We start from the raw sequence: 16,776 nt of genomic DNA, 5'->3' as shown, positions 1-16,776 counted from the left end.
GCTAGATATTAATGTTTAATACTGCAAATCTAATTATGCAAATAGCTTGGATTAATTCAGTCTTAAATCCACGTCTTAAATCAATCATGCTACCATCTGTACTATAACTATACCTGTTTTTCTTCAAGTTATATCGTATGTTTAATATGAATGAAAGTCTATATAAATACATGTGTTCAGATGACCAGCTTATTATGATGTGTTTCTGTAGCTTTTGCTTGTACTAAAGTGACAAAACTCCTGCTGGCTGTGAAGGACAGCATCTGACCAGGCTCACACATGCCCCTTGGTGTGTATATTACTTCCATTGTCTTCCTTCTACAAGTAGGAAACACATTCCATCTCTCAGAAGATTATCCTCACAGGTCCTGCGTGCTGGCCCAGCAGCTGGAAAGGTGAAGCAACGGCAGAAGGTCTACCCTGGCAATGTATATTTCAATGAAACAAGTTTGGACTCACTGGTCCTTTGTGGCTGGGAGCAGGTGAGTCGAGCATGGCCTGCCTTCACTGATGAGCATGACCCTCCTGGTCTTCGCTACCACTGCAGTCCAATCACCCTTATCCAGACTTCACCTAAGTCAGAGATAACTCTGCTAGGGCAGATGCAGCTCCTGGCCAAGAGAAGAGAATTTCTGACCTGGCCTTTACATCCCAGTTGGAAAGAGTTAATCACATGCCTAAGGGATCACCTCTGGGAATGTCAGCTCCAGTAAGCATTGCTAAAGAGATGGATGGAGTATTAGTCTTTTAATCTGACATTGTTTTTCCTTCCCAGAACTCGCCCCGCCTAATGCAGAAGTTTAAGCTCCACATATGTAAAAGTCTTAGGTCTGCCCACTTTTAAAAAGCATTTTGCAAAGTGCAACTTATTCCCCCCTCCCTCTTTTCTAAGCATGTTTTCCTTATTTTCCTCTTTTTGCCAGCGTTTCTGTCTTCCTTACTTTCTAAAACTCCCCTCCCTGCTATGTGTCTAACTCCCACGCCAACTTAAATGGTATGGCTTTTTCATTGCTCTCTTTCTCTCGGCAGCCATGGAAGTTTACAGTTTGTCTGCTGTGGGATTTTTCTTGTTATTTCTAGCAAAGTTGTCCTTGTGCCTCCTTCAACTCCACTTTAAAATATTTTATTAAGAAGACCAAAAACAAAAAAACAAAACCAAACAAAACAACAAACAAACAAACAACAACAAAAAGAAGACTAAAAACTCCCAAAGGGGACCAAAATTTGCTTTGTATCAATTAGCTTAGCTATTTTTTCAACCATGAAGCCACCACTATTCAATAATAAAAGAACTGCAAGCATTCCCTATTTCAAGTACCATAGTAATGATCCCCAAGAAGAGGGAACAACATGATAAAGAAGATGAAATAGAAGACAAAGAATTCACTGCCTTGTCAAAGATCTTTCCACGTGTCAAAGATGAGGGTCAAAACGACCACGTGGCAGCATAAAGGCTATGGTCAGCAACAGAGATACTCAGGGTAATCAGGCTTCTAGAAAGACAACAGCAGCCAGCCTTTGCAGTGAAAAATCTGTGCACTGCTGAAGGGAACGCCTAAGCCTCCCAAGTCAAGGGGAGAGGACCAGGCAGAGGCAAGAACCCGGAACTACCAAGTGCACAGAGAGTGGGAAATGTGATCCTCCTGCCACGAACTCACCATCACTCCAAAGGTTCCCAAGTTTAAGCAAAACACCAAGCCAGGTCAAGACACACCTGATGAGAGAAGAAACTAATGGACTGGGGCTGAGGGGTGAGGTGCGTGTGTGCCGGCCCTCCACCTCCCTTCAACCAAGCCAGAATACTGTCCCATCACAAGCTTGCCAGGGGTCTTTGATGGCACCACAAAGTGTATTTCAGCGTAAGGCGCCACCCACAATGTAAATGTGACAGGCTGCAAAGCAGGGGGTGGGGAAGTGATTAAATGGTTGAGGATTAAACCCAAAGGAAGTTGAGGAGGACAGAGATGTATCCAGGGTCATTACCAGGGAAAGAATCTTTTAACGGGGCATGTGCAAAAAAAAAGAGGCCCAACTCTTTTATCTGTCTCTCCTGAGACCTTGGGATGGGGTGATCTTCACCATTGGCTCAACTGAATGTAAAAGCACCTAGGACACGTGCCTCTGAACATGCTGATGAGGGTGCTTCCAGAGAGGTTTAACTGAGAAGAGAAGACCCACAGGGCAGCAGCACCTCTCCATGGGCTATGTAGGCTCTCCAACTGAGCTGAGCACAGGCGTTCATCGCGCTGTGTCCTGACTACAGACTCTTGTTCCCACCGCATGCCTTTAAGCAGCCAAATTAAAGCCCTTCCTTCTTCCTTATGTTCCCTTTCTTCCGTATTCGGAAATAGACATGAGAAATAACACTACAGAGTTGAAACTGTTGTCCGCCTTCGTCTGACTACTGTTTTTATGGCCCCCTGCAGGCACAGCTGCCTTAGGGCTTGTGCCCACTCATGCCAACACTTGGCTGGCTCGGAGATGGGGGGGGTGGGGGAGGCTGTGCTGTGCAGCAAGGGTTCAGCATAGATGCTATCATCAGTCAGCACCGGGGAAAGGTGCAATTCAAATTCACAGAAGTTGCTTTCATGTTTAACCACACAGAGCATTCTTGCACCAGCATACAGCCTGCTACCCAAGAGTCACAAAAGCTCAGAATTCACACAACATTGGCTTTTTGTGAATCTTGCGTCTGTGTTCATTTGTTACCCTGGAACCCTACCTGGGGCATCTCAGCTCTTGGCTATTCCTCTAGAATGAGAAATGCACACACACGCTCTCATTTTACTTTTTTTTTTTTTTGGTGCCCCCCCCCCCCATGCTGGTGACTAACTTAACCTATGGTCACACACATGCTAGGCAAGTGCTCTTCCACCAAGAAAATTACTTTCTCAATAACCCAGCCCCATTTCTGATGTACCTGTGTGACTCTGCATGACTCTTTGGGGACACAGGACCCGGATCCCCATGGATGTGCCTTGGGAACCTCAATATGAGATGAGAGTTGATAAGACAATAGAATCACCTGACAAGGGTTCTTTGGCCCTCTTAAATACTGGTGCAGTGACTGTATGCAACGCAGTCCTGTGAACAACCCCTCTAAGACAGGTTATTGGCCCTTCTCTTCCTCTCACCCAGGGACAGCACCTTAGCTTAGTCTCTGTGGATGGGGTTGGGGTGTGTTTTGAATATCATCCTTGGCAGTTTACACTCCCAGAGTCTTCTTCAGACTCTTGATCGCCAAGTGCACTTATTTATCTCCAGGGGAGTCTTTGTTTAGTCAGCCTTTAGTAAAAGCATAAGTTATAAACTATACTAAAGAATAGTCACCCTTAATGTTATAAGTGATGGAATCAATTGAATCTGCAGGAGGTTTTATGTTTTGTTTTGTTTCATTTTAAGTTGGGATCTCACTATGTAGCTCTGGCTGGCCTGGCACTTTCTATATGGACTAAGCTGACCTCCAACTTACAGAGGTCCTCCTCACTCTGCCTCTAGAGTGCTGGTATTAAAGACCTAGTCTATGTAACAAGTTCCAAATCAGCCAGGATGACATAGTGAGCACCAAAAATAAATAGGTAAGTAAAAGAAAATAAGATAGCCCTCATTTCTCAAACTAATCTCAAAAGAAAAACCATACCTTGGCAATGAAATAAACTCTATTAAAGCAAATTTTAAAATGTGTTTGCTTTGTGACTTTTTTCTCCTCCTTTCTTTCTTTCTTTTTTCCAACAAGTTATTTGAGCTGGGGCGAGGTTACAAACAGCTCTTAATCACTATGGCTCTTGGGACAAGCCGAGTAAAAACATGTAACTCATAGACCGACCTCCCCAGTGGCTGCAAATGGTCTAACTAATAAGCAAATTACCCTGGGCTCCTCTGCCTGGCTGAGCCTCTGCCCCTGACAAACATGCGAGGATGCGGAGAACGGCCAACACTTTAACAGGACACACAGGAAGGATGTCAAGAGAGCTGGACCTGACCTGGTACCTTTGCCCTGAGCTGCCGCTGATATGTTGCAGATGTATCTTATTTTCTACCTCCAAATCTGTCCTAGTTTTCAGGCTTGAGGAGGTCTTCTTACATCTACTTGGGCTAAAGCAAGTAATTTTATTGGAACAGTAAATCAAACACATAGCGTAAACGCAAGATCTTCTCTCCTTTACAAATGATCTAGGGTCCTTCTTCAATACAGGCTTAGACTCTGAAGTTCTTGTTACGGAAGCTTACAGTCTCTACCCACCCTCCCCTACCCCCCCACCCCCGCCCCAGAGAGACTCCCTGCTGATAGTCAGGGACAATCACTAACTAATTGCATACAGTATTGAATATTGGTTATGCCTTTAAACGAGATGTAGTACAAGCTCTCGGCGTTGTTTTTGTTTGTGTAGCGTCTATAACTCCCTCTGGGAATTCTGCTAGCTGTGGGGTTACTGTAGCTTATACGGTGCTGGCCTCTCTCTCCTCGGCTGGGTGACTCTCCGTGGTGCAGAAAGGCCTTTCGAAGCAGCGGTTACTCGGAAGACTTCAGGCTTTAGTGCTGACCTTCTTATTGTTGTCATAGCTGATGCCACCAATGCCCTCGAGTATGTTCATAGGCAGGGGAAACACAATGGTGGAATTCTTCTCTGTGGCCACGGTGGTCAAGGTCTGTAGGTAACGCAGCTGGAGGGCAACGGGGGACTCAGCCAGCACCATGGAGGCTGACTTCAGGGACTTGGAAGCATTCATTTCTCCCTCTGCAGCAACGACCTAAAATGACAGAAGCAAAAGTTGACAACTGTGTGGTATCTGCGGCTTTCATTTTCTGGGTTTGTGTCCTCGTTTTGTCACTTGTGTTTTCTCTGCTCACTTTCTTGGCAAATAAAAGATTTTCATATCCTAGAGGATTTGGTAAAAAACAAACAAACAAACAAACAAAAAAATACAAAAAGAAGTTTTACAAAGTGGGTGCGCTGTTTAGCTGTGGATTTTGTCTTGTTTTGGTTGGGCTTTTTATGTTCACGTGACTCAAGCTGAGTCATCTGGGAAGAGGGAACCTTAATTGAGGTATTCTTCCATTAAGCTGCCTGTGGGCAAGTCCGTGGGGGTGTTCTCTTCATTAATGACTGATATGGGAGGATGTAGTCCAAGGTAGCCAGTGGCATCGTTGGGCAGGTGGCCCTGGGCTGTATAAGAAAGCTACGAGAACAAGCCATGAGGAGCAAGCCAGTATAAGCAGCATTGCTCCATGGTCTCTGCATCAGTTCCTGCCCTGGCTAAAACAAATAAACCCTTTGCTCCTCAACTTCATTTTGGTTGTAGTGTTTATCACAGCAACAGAGACGTAGACTAGGCCACTGGGGAGAAATGTTTTTTGTTTGTTTGTTTGTTTACAAATTATTAGTCCTCAAATTTTATTTTCAAACCGATAAAAGCAGTAACATTTGAGCAAATGAAGACTTTACCATCTAACCTGGGAATGTACTTGAGGCTCTTTGGGGTTTCGCTATCTGTTTATATTCAGAAATCCAGATTTCAAAATTCTCCTTGGACTGAGATTTTTTTTTCAAGATGATATATTTTTATTTATTTAATGATTATTATTATTATTATTATTATTATTATTATTATTATTATTATTATCAATGTGTGTGTGTGACAGGGGGATGCAGGCATACCACAGCATGTGTGTGGATGTCTGAGAACATTCAGTAGTCAGCTCTCCCTTCCTGTGGGTGACAGAGATCCATCTCAGGCAGTCTGGCTTGCAGGACCAATGCTTTTACATACTCTGAGCCATCTCTCTGACTCTTATTCTGTTGCCAAATTAGTCTCATCATTACAATGCCAAAACTGTCTCTACTCTCTGAGCTTTTGTGTAAAGAATCTCTTTTGGAACAATATTCTCCCTTCAGCTCCACCCTTGTTCCCCTCCATGCTAACCCAGGGTTTCTTACCCGGGCTCTGGCTTCCCGGGTGGCCTCAGCCTCAGCAGCCATGGACCTCTGCAGCTGCACCGGAATCCGGACATCTTTGATCTCTACCCGGGCCACTCGGATTCCCCATAGCTCAGTGGCATCATCAAGCAAGGTCTGTTTCCAGAGGAAAAGACATTGATCAGAAGGCATGTGACTTGACCCAAGTGTCTGGTATATCTGGGGAGGCTGTCTTTTCTAAATTCATTGATCACATTAGGAATTGAAGTAAACCTATCTCCTGAAGGTTTCGTGCACACATCTTGAGCTGAGGGAACAGCTCTATTGGTAAAGAACTCACCTCACACGCAGAAAGCCCTGGGTTTGAGTCTTAGAACCACATAAACTGGGCATAGTGGTGCATGCCTGTCATCTCAGCACTTAGAAGGCAGAGGCAGGAGAATCACAAGTTCAAGATCATCCTCAGCTATGTAGGGAATTCAAGGCTAACCTGCGGTACCTGAGACTGGATCTCTTTCCCACAAACACAAATATCTTGATATATCACGTATTGGTCAACTAGAAGAATCTACCCTACAACCTCCCTAAGAAATTATAGGACGTCCTTGCATATTTGAGTAAGTGTTTCAGACATCAGTGCATGGGCTCCTCAGACAGACCCGGATTTGTCCTGGCTGTATGCTTAGCATCTATGAATAACTGCATCAGCTTTTCCTACCTAGGCTTCCTGTCAGCTTTGCCATGTGCATCCGAGGCAATGCAAATATTACCAGTGCTCAAAAATGACCTAGTGGTTGTTACTGAATACCCACCCCCTACCCCCCCCAACACACAAATACTTGTCTTGCTTTCTGAACTCTCTACCTTGGAAGAGTAAGATATATACTTTTAAAGCAAGCAAGAGGTTTTCAGACCATATTTTTAGTACATTGTAAAGTCTGACCTTTATGCAGAGTTTAAACTATGAAAGACATGTTACAGACCACCCCACAAGAATAGTTAGACAGCCAAATGGGAGAGTGACCTCTCTCCTGCTGGCTGTGACTCGAGTTAACGAGACTCCCTAAGACACTTAAGATCTGGCTTTGGGTTGTTGTTAAATTTCCAGAGTTCTTACTGATGCTATGGGGGGCCCTTAGGCAGAACTGCTGAGTCCTTGTCCATCCTCCCTTACAGACTGCACGGAAAACCATGGAGGATTCAGGTTGATTTTCCTTCTAATTTACAGAGAGGAGGCTCAGAATCACAAAGTCACTGACATAAGGAAATACAGAAATGAGACTTATAAACTAGAATATGGCAGCAGTGAGGCCAGATTTGTTACTCACTCAATGATTATTATGGGTGATTATTGGTACCGGTTATAGTGTGAGGTTTAACTTATCCACATATTGCCCCATTTTCAGTCTCAAATGAACATTCCTATTTTACTCCACTGAAATGTAGTGGTCCATGGGCCGCCTAATAAAGGTTGTACTTCTTTTAGGGTGCTGGGAGTCAAACCTAGAACCTCTACAAGAACCCAAGCGCTCCATTTTCAAGAATGGCAAGCTATCTCTCCAACTGCCATGCAAATCTTTAAATCTATACTTTGCAGTGATAGACAGACGGTCCAAGCAGGGTGCCACTGTCTCTGTGTTGGGAGCCTCTGCTCTGCATTACTGATAGTGGAGGTCACTGATCTGAGATGAGGGGACTCAAGATTGGGCTCTTAGTACTTCGGTCTTTACCTGGATGCTATGTGCGATCTCTTCTCGTCCGGACAAGATCTGGGACAAGGTCTGTGTCCCTAAGACGTTTCTCAGAGTGGTCTGAGCCAGCAGAAACGTGGCCTGGTGAACGTCGTTCACGTTGGCCACGGCTGAGATAGCACTGTAGATTCTGTAGTAGACGACGCCATCCACTTGGGTGGTCACAGAGTCTCTCGTGAGGATCTGCAGAACAGAGACCAGGTGGAACAACTTTGTACTACTTTGCATGACAAAGAGGAAGTCAACCCCGGAGTCCTCCCTCATAAAAGGATGCCTTTAATGGCGGCTCAAGCTAGTGATCCTGGCTTCAGAATAACAACATCTCACAGTTAAATGACAGCACAGATTTGGTCCCTACCTATCCCTGTAGCTTCAGCTTAGAGTAGTGGTCCTCAACCTTCCTATTGCTGCCACCCTCTAATGCAGTTCCTCATGTTGTGGTGGCTCCGACCATAAAATTATATCATTGCTATTTTACAAATGTCACTTTGCTACGGTTGTAAATTGTAATGTGAATATCGGATATACAACCCGAAGGACTTGCGACCACGGGTTGAGAATCTCTGATTTAGAGATGTCTTCCATCCCACAGGGAAAAGCCCTCCGTCTTCTCTCTCCAAACAGACACAGAATTGGAATCCTGTTGTCCGTTTGGTGTGCAGCTCTCATCAAAGGAAGAAGCAGTGCTTCTTAGGACACACAGATGGCACCAGAGACCACATTCTACACTCAAGTAGAGCAAATACTTTAGCTTTACAGAGACTGAGCTCAGCACCAGGCATTCTGCACCCTGTGATGTCCTCTCCGACCCGCAAATAATATTCTGGGAGGATTGTGGGACTCACACCTGAAACCTGTTTACTATAGAGGCACAAAAGCCTTTCCAAGTTTCCCCACAATGTCTATGATGGCTCACATGTGAAGCTGGTCCTCCATGCCTCCCGACAGCCCATGGCGAATGATAGGCACCTCGGCCTTGATTGTTTTCCTGCCTGTTTGTCGCTTGAGCCGTCCTCTATCCTCTATCTTTGCTGCGTTTACTTTTCTTTCTGGATGCCTTCGGTTATAATAGGGCGACATGCTGGTCAATATCACTTCCTCTTCTCTAGCACTCAATTATTAGTTTGGGTCATTGGTTCCTACTCTTTCAAAAATTATTTGAAGTTCAAATTTTGGTTGATCCTGTCTGCCCAGATACTTGTTCCGTTCCAACACACAAATGGACACCGGATACGAACAGCAGAAATAAAGGGAAGTTGTGCAGCTGTTTCTAAAAGCCTAGCCAGCACCTGACCCCCCCCAGCAGGTTCCACTCAGCCTTCCCTGCTAGACTCTCTGTCTCCATCCCGCTTTCCTGCCATATTCGGCCTTCCTCCACTTAACCATCCCAAGGGTTTTAGCCTTTCAACCCTTCCCTTCCAATTCATTCTTATTTGGCAAAACAAAGCCACCAAAGTAATTCAAGCAGGCCCCCTGCGGTGGGGGTGGCAATTAAGCCATCCTCTTCCTCTCCCGGGTAGGCTAAAATTATGCCCATGTCGCAGTGAACCGGAGAGTTTTAGTTCTAGTAACTGTTGTTTAATTTCCTACCTCTTGTGGAGGAATGTTGCAAGTAACTGTTCGAAGATCAACTTTGACAAACACATCAACGCAGGGCAGGACCAGGATCAAACCTTTGAAAGAATAAAATTTGATTTAAAATCTGACCTATTCAAACGAATGAAAAAGACCGTCTTCTAGCTATGTTGAGCATGACTTTTATAGTGCTACATGCGTTTCTCAGATCTTCAGTAGGAGCACATCCATTTTGGCAAAGGTGACTTATTCTGATCATTCAATAATTAAAGCAAATCAACTACTTAGGAATTAAGGACATTTGGCAAAACGCTAAGTTCCCTGACACACGTGTTTAAAAATTTTTATTTCTAGGTAATCTACTTCTATTTAAACGTTTATTTTGAGGTTAATTTTAAAAGGGTATTTAGGACATTGGTTTCCTAGTGATAAACAGTCGGTCTGGGTTTGGCTATAAGCTACTGGCAGCAGTCCCAGCACCATGAACAATGCTAAAGGAATACTGTATTAAAGTCTTCCATCCAGTTACTCGGGAAGGAAGATGAGGTAGGAGTTCGCATGTTCAAGTCCTGCCTGGGCCACATAGGGAATCCAAGCCAGCTTGGACAACTTAGAGTTTTCTCAAAACTTAAGAAAAATGTGTGTGTGTGTGTGTGTGTGTACATGTCATAAAGGCTTTGTTTGACAAAGTTCTAGAGACCTCTGACTGTCCAGTATGATCACTAGACATCCAGAACAGCTGTTGAGATCCAAAAATCCAAAGATCAGCTGATCACCACTGCCCTTAAATACTATGCATGGTCCAGGTGTAATGTTGCCTAAAAACTACTTTGAAATCTACTTTTTCTCCTAAAACTGTCTTTCTTTCTGTATTTCTCAGTCCTAATGAAATTTACACTGGAAAACTTTTCCCACAGAGAAGTTGAAAGAAGGCATCTGGTCAAAGGCTTGAGACAAGGAGAGAGTCTTGTTTTGTCTCTGACTGTGTGCAGCCAGGCAGAAAGTGCTTGAAAGAAAGTCAGGATTTTGATATAATAGCACCTGGATAGATACTGCTAGCAATAGAAGGTGGGCTTGAAATTTCATGCTTTACAGATACTTTATAATAGAGGACCCCTTGGCAGTTAGCCTAGGCTTGGATAGCACACCTGTTGGTTTGGGACTGGAAGTAAGTTGAATCTTTTCTGTGTTGAGAATATTTAGTTCAGGCTATGTTGCTATCTCAATCATGTATACACAATGACTTTAGCCTGGGAAAATTTATGATTAAACTTTTCTGAGTATTGTTTAAGAAATAATAACCAGGCCATGCTGACCATCACTTGTAAATTGATTGATTTTTGCTGTATGCCTTATTGTAGGTTAAATAGAACTGTTTGTATTTCTTTTTTCAGTTGTTTTCACACTCTGTTGATTTTTAAAGGTTCGATTGATTGTAAAAGATGAAAAAATAATGATGTAATCTGTAATAAAAAAAAAATTGAACTTCACTTTAAATAAAGTGCTGGGGTTGGCCCAGGCAAGACAGAGAAAAACAAGCAAGTAACAAAGGCAAAGAGAGCAGAAGAAAAATAAATTTTTCTTGGGCTATACAAGTCCTTTTAGTTTGGACCATAATTTGTGCCTGGGTCACAGTATTTCTTTTTTCCTCTGTCTCTGTCCTCAATCTCTCCTCAATAACTAGTTCCTATAGTTAGTTGTTCAACCAATTGTTGGTTTCCCTTAACCAGCTGTTCACCACTTGCTCAATTCTTTCTACCATGGAACCACTAAGACTCTCTTTTCTCTCCTCTTCACTGGTTCTCTGAGCTGGTCTGTGGGGGAAGTGTTAGCAATTTGACTTGTTTCCCTGTGGTCCTCATGACGTTCTGAGGTAACCCGCTCATCCCAGAGGCACACATGACAGGGTTTACTATCCTGGGACTCTTAGCAGAGAAATCTTTGGGGAGAAATCACCTAAGAGGGACTCATTCTCCCCTGGAGCTCTCCAAGTGGTGGCTGTTCTGCTTTTCTCCCTCTCCAGCTTTACTTTAACTTAGAACCTTGGGCCCATGAGATGAGGAGTATGACTGGGGAGAGTGAGCCTGGTTACTCTCCACTGGCACTCTTTAGCACTGATGTCTTGATAAATGTACAAAAGCATCCATAACAAAGTAATTACTGTCTCATTCTCCTAGACTGTTTATGAAATTAGATGAAAATTAAGTGATCTGAAATGGTCAAGGCTCATTCACAAAATTATCCTTGCAAATTTCTTGCAGCTTTTTTTTTTTTTTTGTAAATGTAACATGTTAAGAACACACAGTGTTGATGATTCATGGTCAAGTACCGAGTCTCTCTCACCTACCTTCTGTCCCTAACCCCCAGCCTAGATCTTACAATGTGATTGGAGAGACAACAGTTTCACTCAAAGTGTGGAAGGGGACAGAAAGCAAATGGCCACTGTTTGTGAAAGCCCTCTCCATCAATAATATTAAAATCAATCACATGAAACTGTTGTTGCTATGCATCAAAACCAACGCAAGCAACTTATGGTTAGGAAAAGCTATGAATCAAGGTCTGGCGCTCTTTATTATCCAACACCTCCCATCCCTACCCCCAACCAAAAAGCCATTTTATAACTTGAATAGTATGTAACAGTTCTTACTTCTGAGAACTGTAAAGAGAGCATGGGGAGAAATGATGTGTCATGTACCAGATGCTGGGAATCTCCTGTTTACCTCCAGCCACTGGGACACTTGCCAACTAATAGTTAACTCTACATTGGCCTTGGGGGAGTCTTCATTTTCAAAGTTAGAGGACTCCACACAGGGAGTCACACCTGACTACTGCCCCGTCCCATGATCTACATGGTCTACCTGCTCACTACAAGAAGATATATCTATTAGCCCTTTCCCAAGATACTAATGTCCAACTCCTTGACTAGACCCTGTGTGTACTTTAATGGTTCACGTGGGCCATTTACTCTCTTCCTTTGTTCCCTGGACCTGGCTCACCACAGCCCTGGGAATCAACGACATCCAGCCAATGTGACCCATTCATCGGACTCCTCAAGGAGTGAGTAATGAAACAGGTTCATATTTCAGAATGCTCAAACTGGTGCTCTCTCCCATTCACAAGCCAGATGGAGCAACCTCTGTCCACTGCCTAAAACACAAGTACTCTAGCTTTTTATCTTTTTTTTTTTTTTATCCTGACTAGATGCTACTGGTGGTGGTAACAGATATCCATAGTCTTTGCCATACCTGGTCCCTTGGCTTTACCAGCTTGGATGCGTCCCAGTCTGAAGATAACAGCACGTTCATACTCCTTAATGATCTGAGAGATTAAGGGAGAGCCTTTAGTCTTAGCGTCTGCCAGTTCACAGGGAAATACCCATTTAGTTCCCAGGGCATTACCTTCAAGCACATCCATATTGAGACTGGGAAGGTAATGAGCATCAACAGGAAGGAAAGGGAAAGCAGAATCCAGCCACACACACCGAGCTGGTTCTTGTTGGTGCCTGGAAAGTAAGAAAGAAGCAAGCTCGTAATCCAAGTGATTCTCAGCAAAGGTGTCAGGGGGTGTAGATAAGGAGGAAGTGTGTCCTGACACTGCCCAAATCTGGCAAAGCAAGCCTAAATCCACCCACACCACGAGTCTAGGTAAAGACAGCTCACACCCCTACTCCCGACACACCACACACAGAGAATGTCTTGTGGGGCATGCCTAGAAATTAAAGCAATCTCTCCTTTCCAAAAAGCCACTCAGCAATCAGCAGTGATACTCATTATTATGTTTTCCTAAGGCCAGCATAGTTTGTCATTATCCAACATGAAAAGATGTCTGGGAATGTGCCCATGAACAGTGCTTATCAGAACCATCAGATTCTTGGGTCCCTCGAATTCTCCAGATGAAATCCAAAACAAGCCCTGAGGTAGGGAAGAAGATGCTATTATGCCTAGAGAGGAGAGTCGTAGGCACGTGGGAATCATCTTAGAACCCCTGGGAGTGAGCATCTATGCAAAGTCTCTCACATGCCGCCTTCAGGGCTTTACACACTCCACTCCAAAAGAGGCTTCCAACTCTCTCTTCTCCATCAGTAGGATGGGGATAGACGTTACCTACTTGGGAAGATCCGATAAAGATTAAATGATACTATTTTTACATAGATCCTAACCTATGTGTGTCTGTGTCTGTGTGTGTTGTGTGTCTGTATGTATACATCTGTGTATCTGTATCTGTGTGTGTCCATATGTCTGTGTGTTTGTGTATCTCTCTCTCTCTCTCTCTCTCTCTCTCTCTCTCTCTCTCTCTCTCTCTCTCTCTCTCTCTCTCTCCTGTGTGTGTGTGTGTGTGTGTGTGTGTGTGTGTGTGTGTGTGTGTGTATTTACCCCTTTATTCTCACTTTGCTAATGTACAGAAAATCTAGAGATGTGTCAAATCGCTTTGCAGCAGAGGAAACTGATTTCAAGTCCTACTTCAACCACTTAGCACCTTGAGGCTTTAGTCACGTCAGTTGTAATTTCTTGTTCCTAAAGCGTGCATATCTGGCCAAGCTTCTCATGTTAGAATCTTTTATTGTCATCATCTTACCTCCTTTGCAGTCCTCATCTGTCTGCTCCCCTTTCAATTGGCGGCCACCTCCATTCTCATGCCCTAATCTCTTCCAATTGAGTCACATCCTCCACCTGAACATTAGAACTAATTGTGTTTGCTAGATGCCACCACCCTGGAAACCCCAGCCACCTCACTGCCCAGGCTAGAGACTCGGGTCATCACTGCCTCCTAATTATTCATCTGCCAAAGCCTGTTTGGTACTTCCATGGATACATTGGGGAAAATGTAAGAGAGTTCTGGGTTTTTCTTTTAAGGACAATGACGTGATACAAGTTTTTAAGCATCTCTTTTGTGCATGTGAGTGGATTAAATCCCTGGTAGTGTGCAGGCTAGGTTAAAGAGATTTATGATCTATTCAGTAGCCAATGCCCAGTAAGGAGACTGAACCAATCCCTCCTCTCCTACAGCTCATGTGTCTCCTTCTGCATGGCCTGAGCTCCTGCTTGAGATTGTATCAGACCTGATGGGAGAAGTTATCTTCATTTTAGAGATATATTTAGTATTAAAACCTTTGTTCTTTTTCCTTCCTTTCTCTTGTTTCTTTCAAGCCACGGAACTGCTCTAAGGAGAATCTGATGTTCCTGTGCAGGATAAAAAGACACTCTGGGGCTGTCGAGATGGCTCCGGGAGACAGGGTGGGTGGATAACAGCGCTTATACCAACCCTGGTTACCGGAGTTTGATTCTTGGGACACGTGTAGTAGAAAGAAAGAATGAGCTCTTGCAAATTGCCCTCTGACCTCATTCTGCACTGTGGCATGTGAATGCACTCACCCACCCCCACAAACAAACAAATAAATGTAATCGAAGCTTTAAATAAAATATAAGATTAGTTTATGCTCACAGGATCATTGTTTTATCTTATTTGCTAGTGTTTTTAGTATTAGTACAGCCAGCACATGAGTTTTCACTAAAAAACGTCACAGCTTAGGCCTTAAGTTCTCCCTAATTATATATGCCCTTCTCAGCTCCACATCTATCCAGAGAAGAAAAATAATTGTTACCAATTTATGTTTGCCTTTACAGGCTGATTCTCAGTATTTATATGCATGTATTTGTCACTAGGGTGACAATCTGTTCTCCTGCAGGTCTTAGAGTGGGCAGCTTCCTGTGCTGTCTATTACAAATAATGTTTGGTTTCCTGTGCTGTTTGCCTCAGAGCTCACAGATTTCCCATTTTATACGTAGTCTACCATTGTCCCTTCCAATTTTTAGTCTCTCAAGCTCAACACTTAAGTCTCAGCACCACTGTCATTTTATATCATGTTTTAATTTTTTAAAACTGTATAAAGACTGGAGATCCAAATAAAGACCTAAGTCCTGAAAATGGAAATGTCAACTCTTGCCCTACCCACTCAGAAAGAAAAGCACAGAAAGCCATTGCAGATCCAGCCCACGGGCAGACAGGATGTGAGCAGAGCTGAGGAGCCAGGCCTGTGGTCAGCTGGCCACATGTTCTACTCAAGATAGCTATACTCCAAAGCCAGAGACGCCACGGCAGTCACGTGATCTGCCCCCACCTGTGCATGCTCACCTGCAGCATGACTACAACAACAACCAGTTGGGAGGAGTCACTACCACGTATGCAAAGGAATTATGAGCCCCACCGGTGGAGTAGTGAAACCCTGACAGTTATTCAGGGTTTTGAGTGGGTGCAAGTGTGTGTGTGTGTGTGTGTGTGTGTGTGTGTGTGTGTGTGTACGCGCGCGCGTGTGTACATGCACATACCTGTACATGCTGATGTTTGGTGACTTTCTCTATTATTCTCTCCCTATTTTTTTTTTTTTTTTTTGAAACCAGATCTCAGAGCCATTTCAGTAACACTGACAGGCCAGCATCTCTGCTCTCCAGAGATCCTCCAGTCTGTGGCCCCTTCCCGTCAGTACTGGGAGAGGATTATGGACACATGCCATATCACCATCCAGAGTTGTGCCCTCACACTTGCCCAGCAAGCATTTTACCTACTGAGCTATCCTTCTAGGCTCTAACATTTGGAAAATGAGAGAGAGAGAGAGACAGACAGACAGAGACAGACAGACACAGAGTGACAGAGAGACACAGAGACACACAGAGAAAGAGGGAGAAAGGAGGAAAAGGGAGAAAGAAGAGGAGGAGAAGGAAGTTTACAACTTCCAATTTAGAATTGTGCAAAGTCATTCATACTTATAACCCCAGGTCTGTGAGTTGAAGTTCATTCTAGGCTACACAGCAACACTCCGCCTCAACAACAACAGCAAAAGAACCTAAAATCAGAGTTGGTTGGTGATGATCACCATGAGTGCGCCTCCTTATGCACTCCTTTCTCCAGACCCTGCCCCATGAAAACGACCCAAATGCAGCATCTGCACCTAAGCCTGGCACTCATTCTGCAGGCCAGGTTTGGTACCCATGCTCTGGAACATCAGGAGGCCAGCTTTCAGTAGATGAGCCTTTGATGGTCTGTTTGCACTACAATCTTAGGGAGCCAAACGTGGGTCCAAGGAAAGCCCTCCACAGGGCTGCACCCTTTACCCAGATCTGGGACCCTCATTCCCACTTGCATGCTAAAATGTTTATCTACCTCAGTGTTCAGCTCAAACATCGCCTTCTCTTCTCCTACACTCACCCATCGCTACCACCCTCATGTACTCTAAAGTCCATTGGGGGTTTTAGCTGCTTCCTGTGTTTTCCCTGCAAATGTTTAGTGCTTTGAAAGGGGTGTTCTGTTCCTCTCCACCTTCCTGGCTCACAGGAGAAGCCAATGGGTGAGTGAGGGTCCACTCAATCCTGCTTTGAAATCTCAGAATGATGCTGCACCACAGGTTAGGTTTATGGGTCTGTTGGAAGTTCTGTCTCTCACGAGACTTAATTAACCCAAGAACTATAAGCCATCGCATTTTCTCCTTCATGTTCCTGCCTTCCTGTATCTCACCCCCATATCATTATGAGAAAATA

The 16,776-nt window shown here is 44.1% G+C and overlaps 1 protein-coding gene across 1 annotated transcript; it reads right to left on the bottom strand.

Moving 5' to 3' along the window:
- Positions 1-4,271: 4,271 nt before the first annotated feature.
- On the bottom strand, positions 4,272-16,451 carry Stoml3 (stomatin like 3). The gene is made up of 7 exons (XM_051157768.1): positions 16,448-16,451; positions 12,643-12,746; positions 12,490-12,562; positions 9,260-9,342; positions 7,649-7,852; positions 5,940-6,074; positions 4,272-4,752 (listed from the first exon to the last, which is right to left on the bottom strand). Exons 1-7 carry the CDS (start codon positions 16,449-16,451, stop codon positions 4,528-4,530), a joined length of 828 nt encoding a protein of 275 aa, XP_051013725.1. The 3' UTR covers positions 4,272-4,527.
- Between the last annotated feature and the right edge of the window lie 325 nt (positions 16,452-16,776).

The sequence above is a fragment of the Acomys russatus genome, chromosome 15, assembly GCF_903995435.1.
Source record: "Acomys russatus chromosome 15, mAcoRus1.1, whole genome shotgun sequence".
Lineage (NCBI taxonomy): Eukaryota > Metazoa > Chordata > Mammalia > Rodentia > Muridae > Acomys > Acomys russatus.
The sequence above is the reverse complement of the archived record's forward strand: the minus strand, read 5'-3'. Positions and strand labels throughout refer to the sequence as shown.

Bases quoted from the DNA above. Each gene is read 5' to 3' on its own strand.
- Stoml3 (XM_051157768.1), bottom strand. The intron at 9,343-12,489 runs GTATGGCAAAGA...ATTCTTTCAAAG, and splicing joins TGGTAAAGCCAAGGGACCAG to GTTTGATCCTGGTCCTGCCC. The intron at 7,853-9,259 runs GTAGGAAATTAA...TCTGTTCTGCAG, and splicing joins GCAACATTCCTCCACAAGAG to ATCCTCACGAGAGACTCTGT.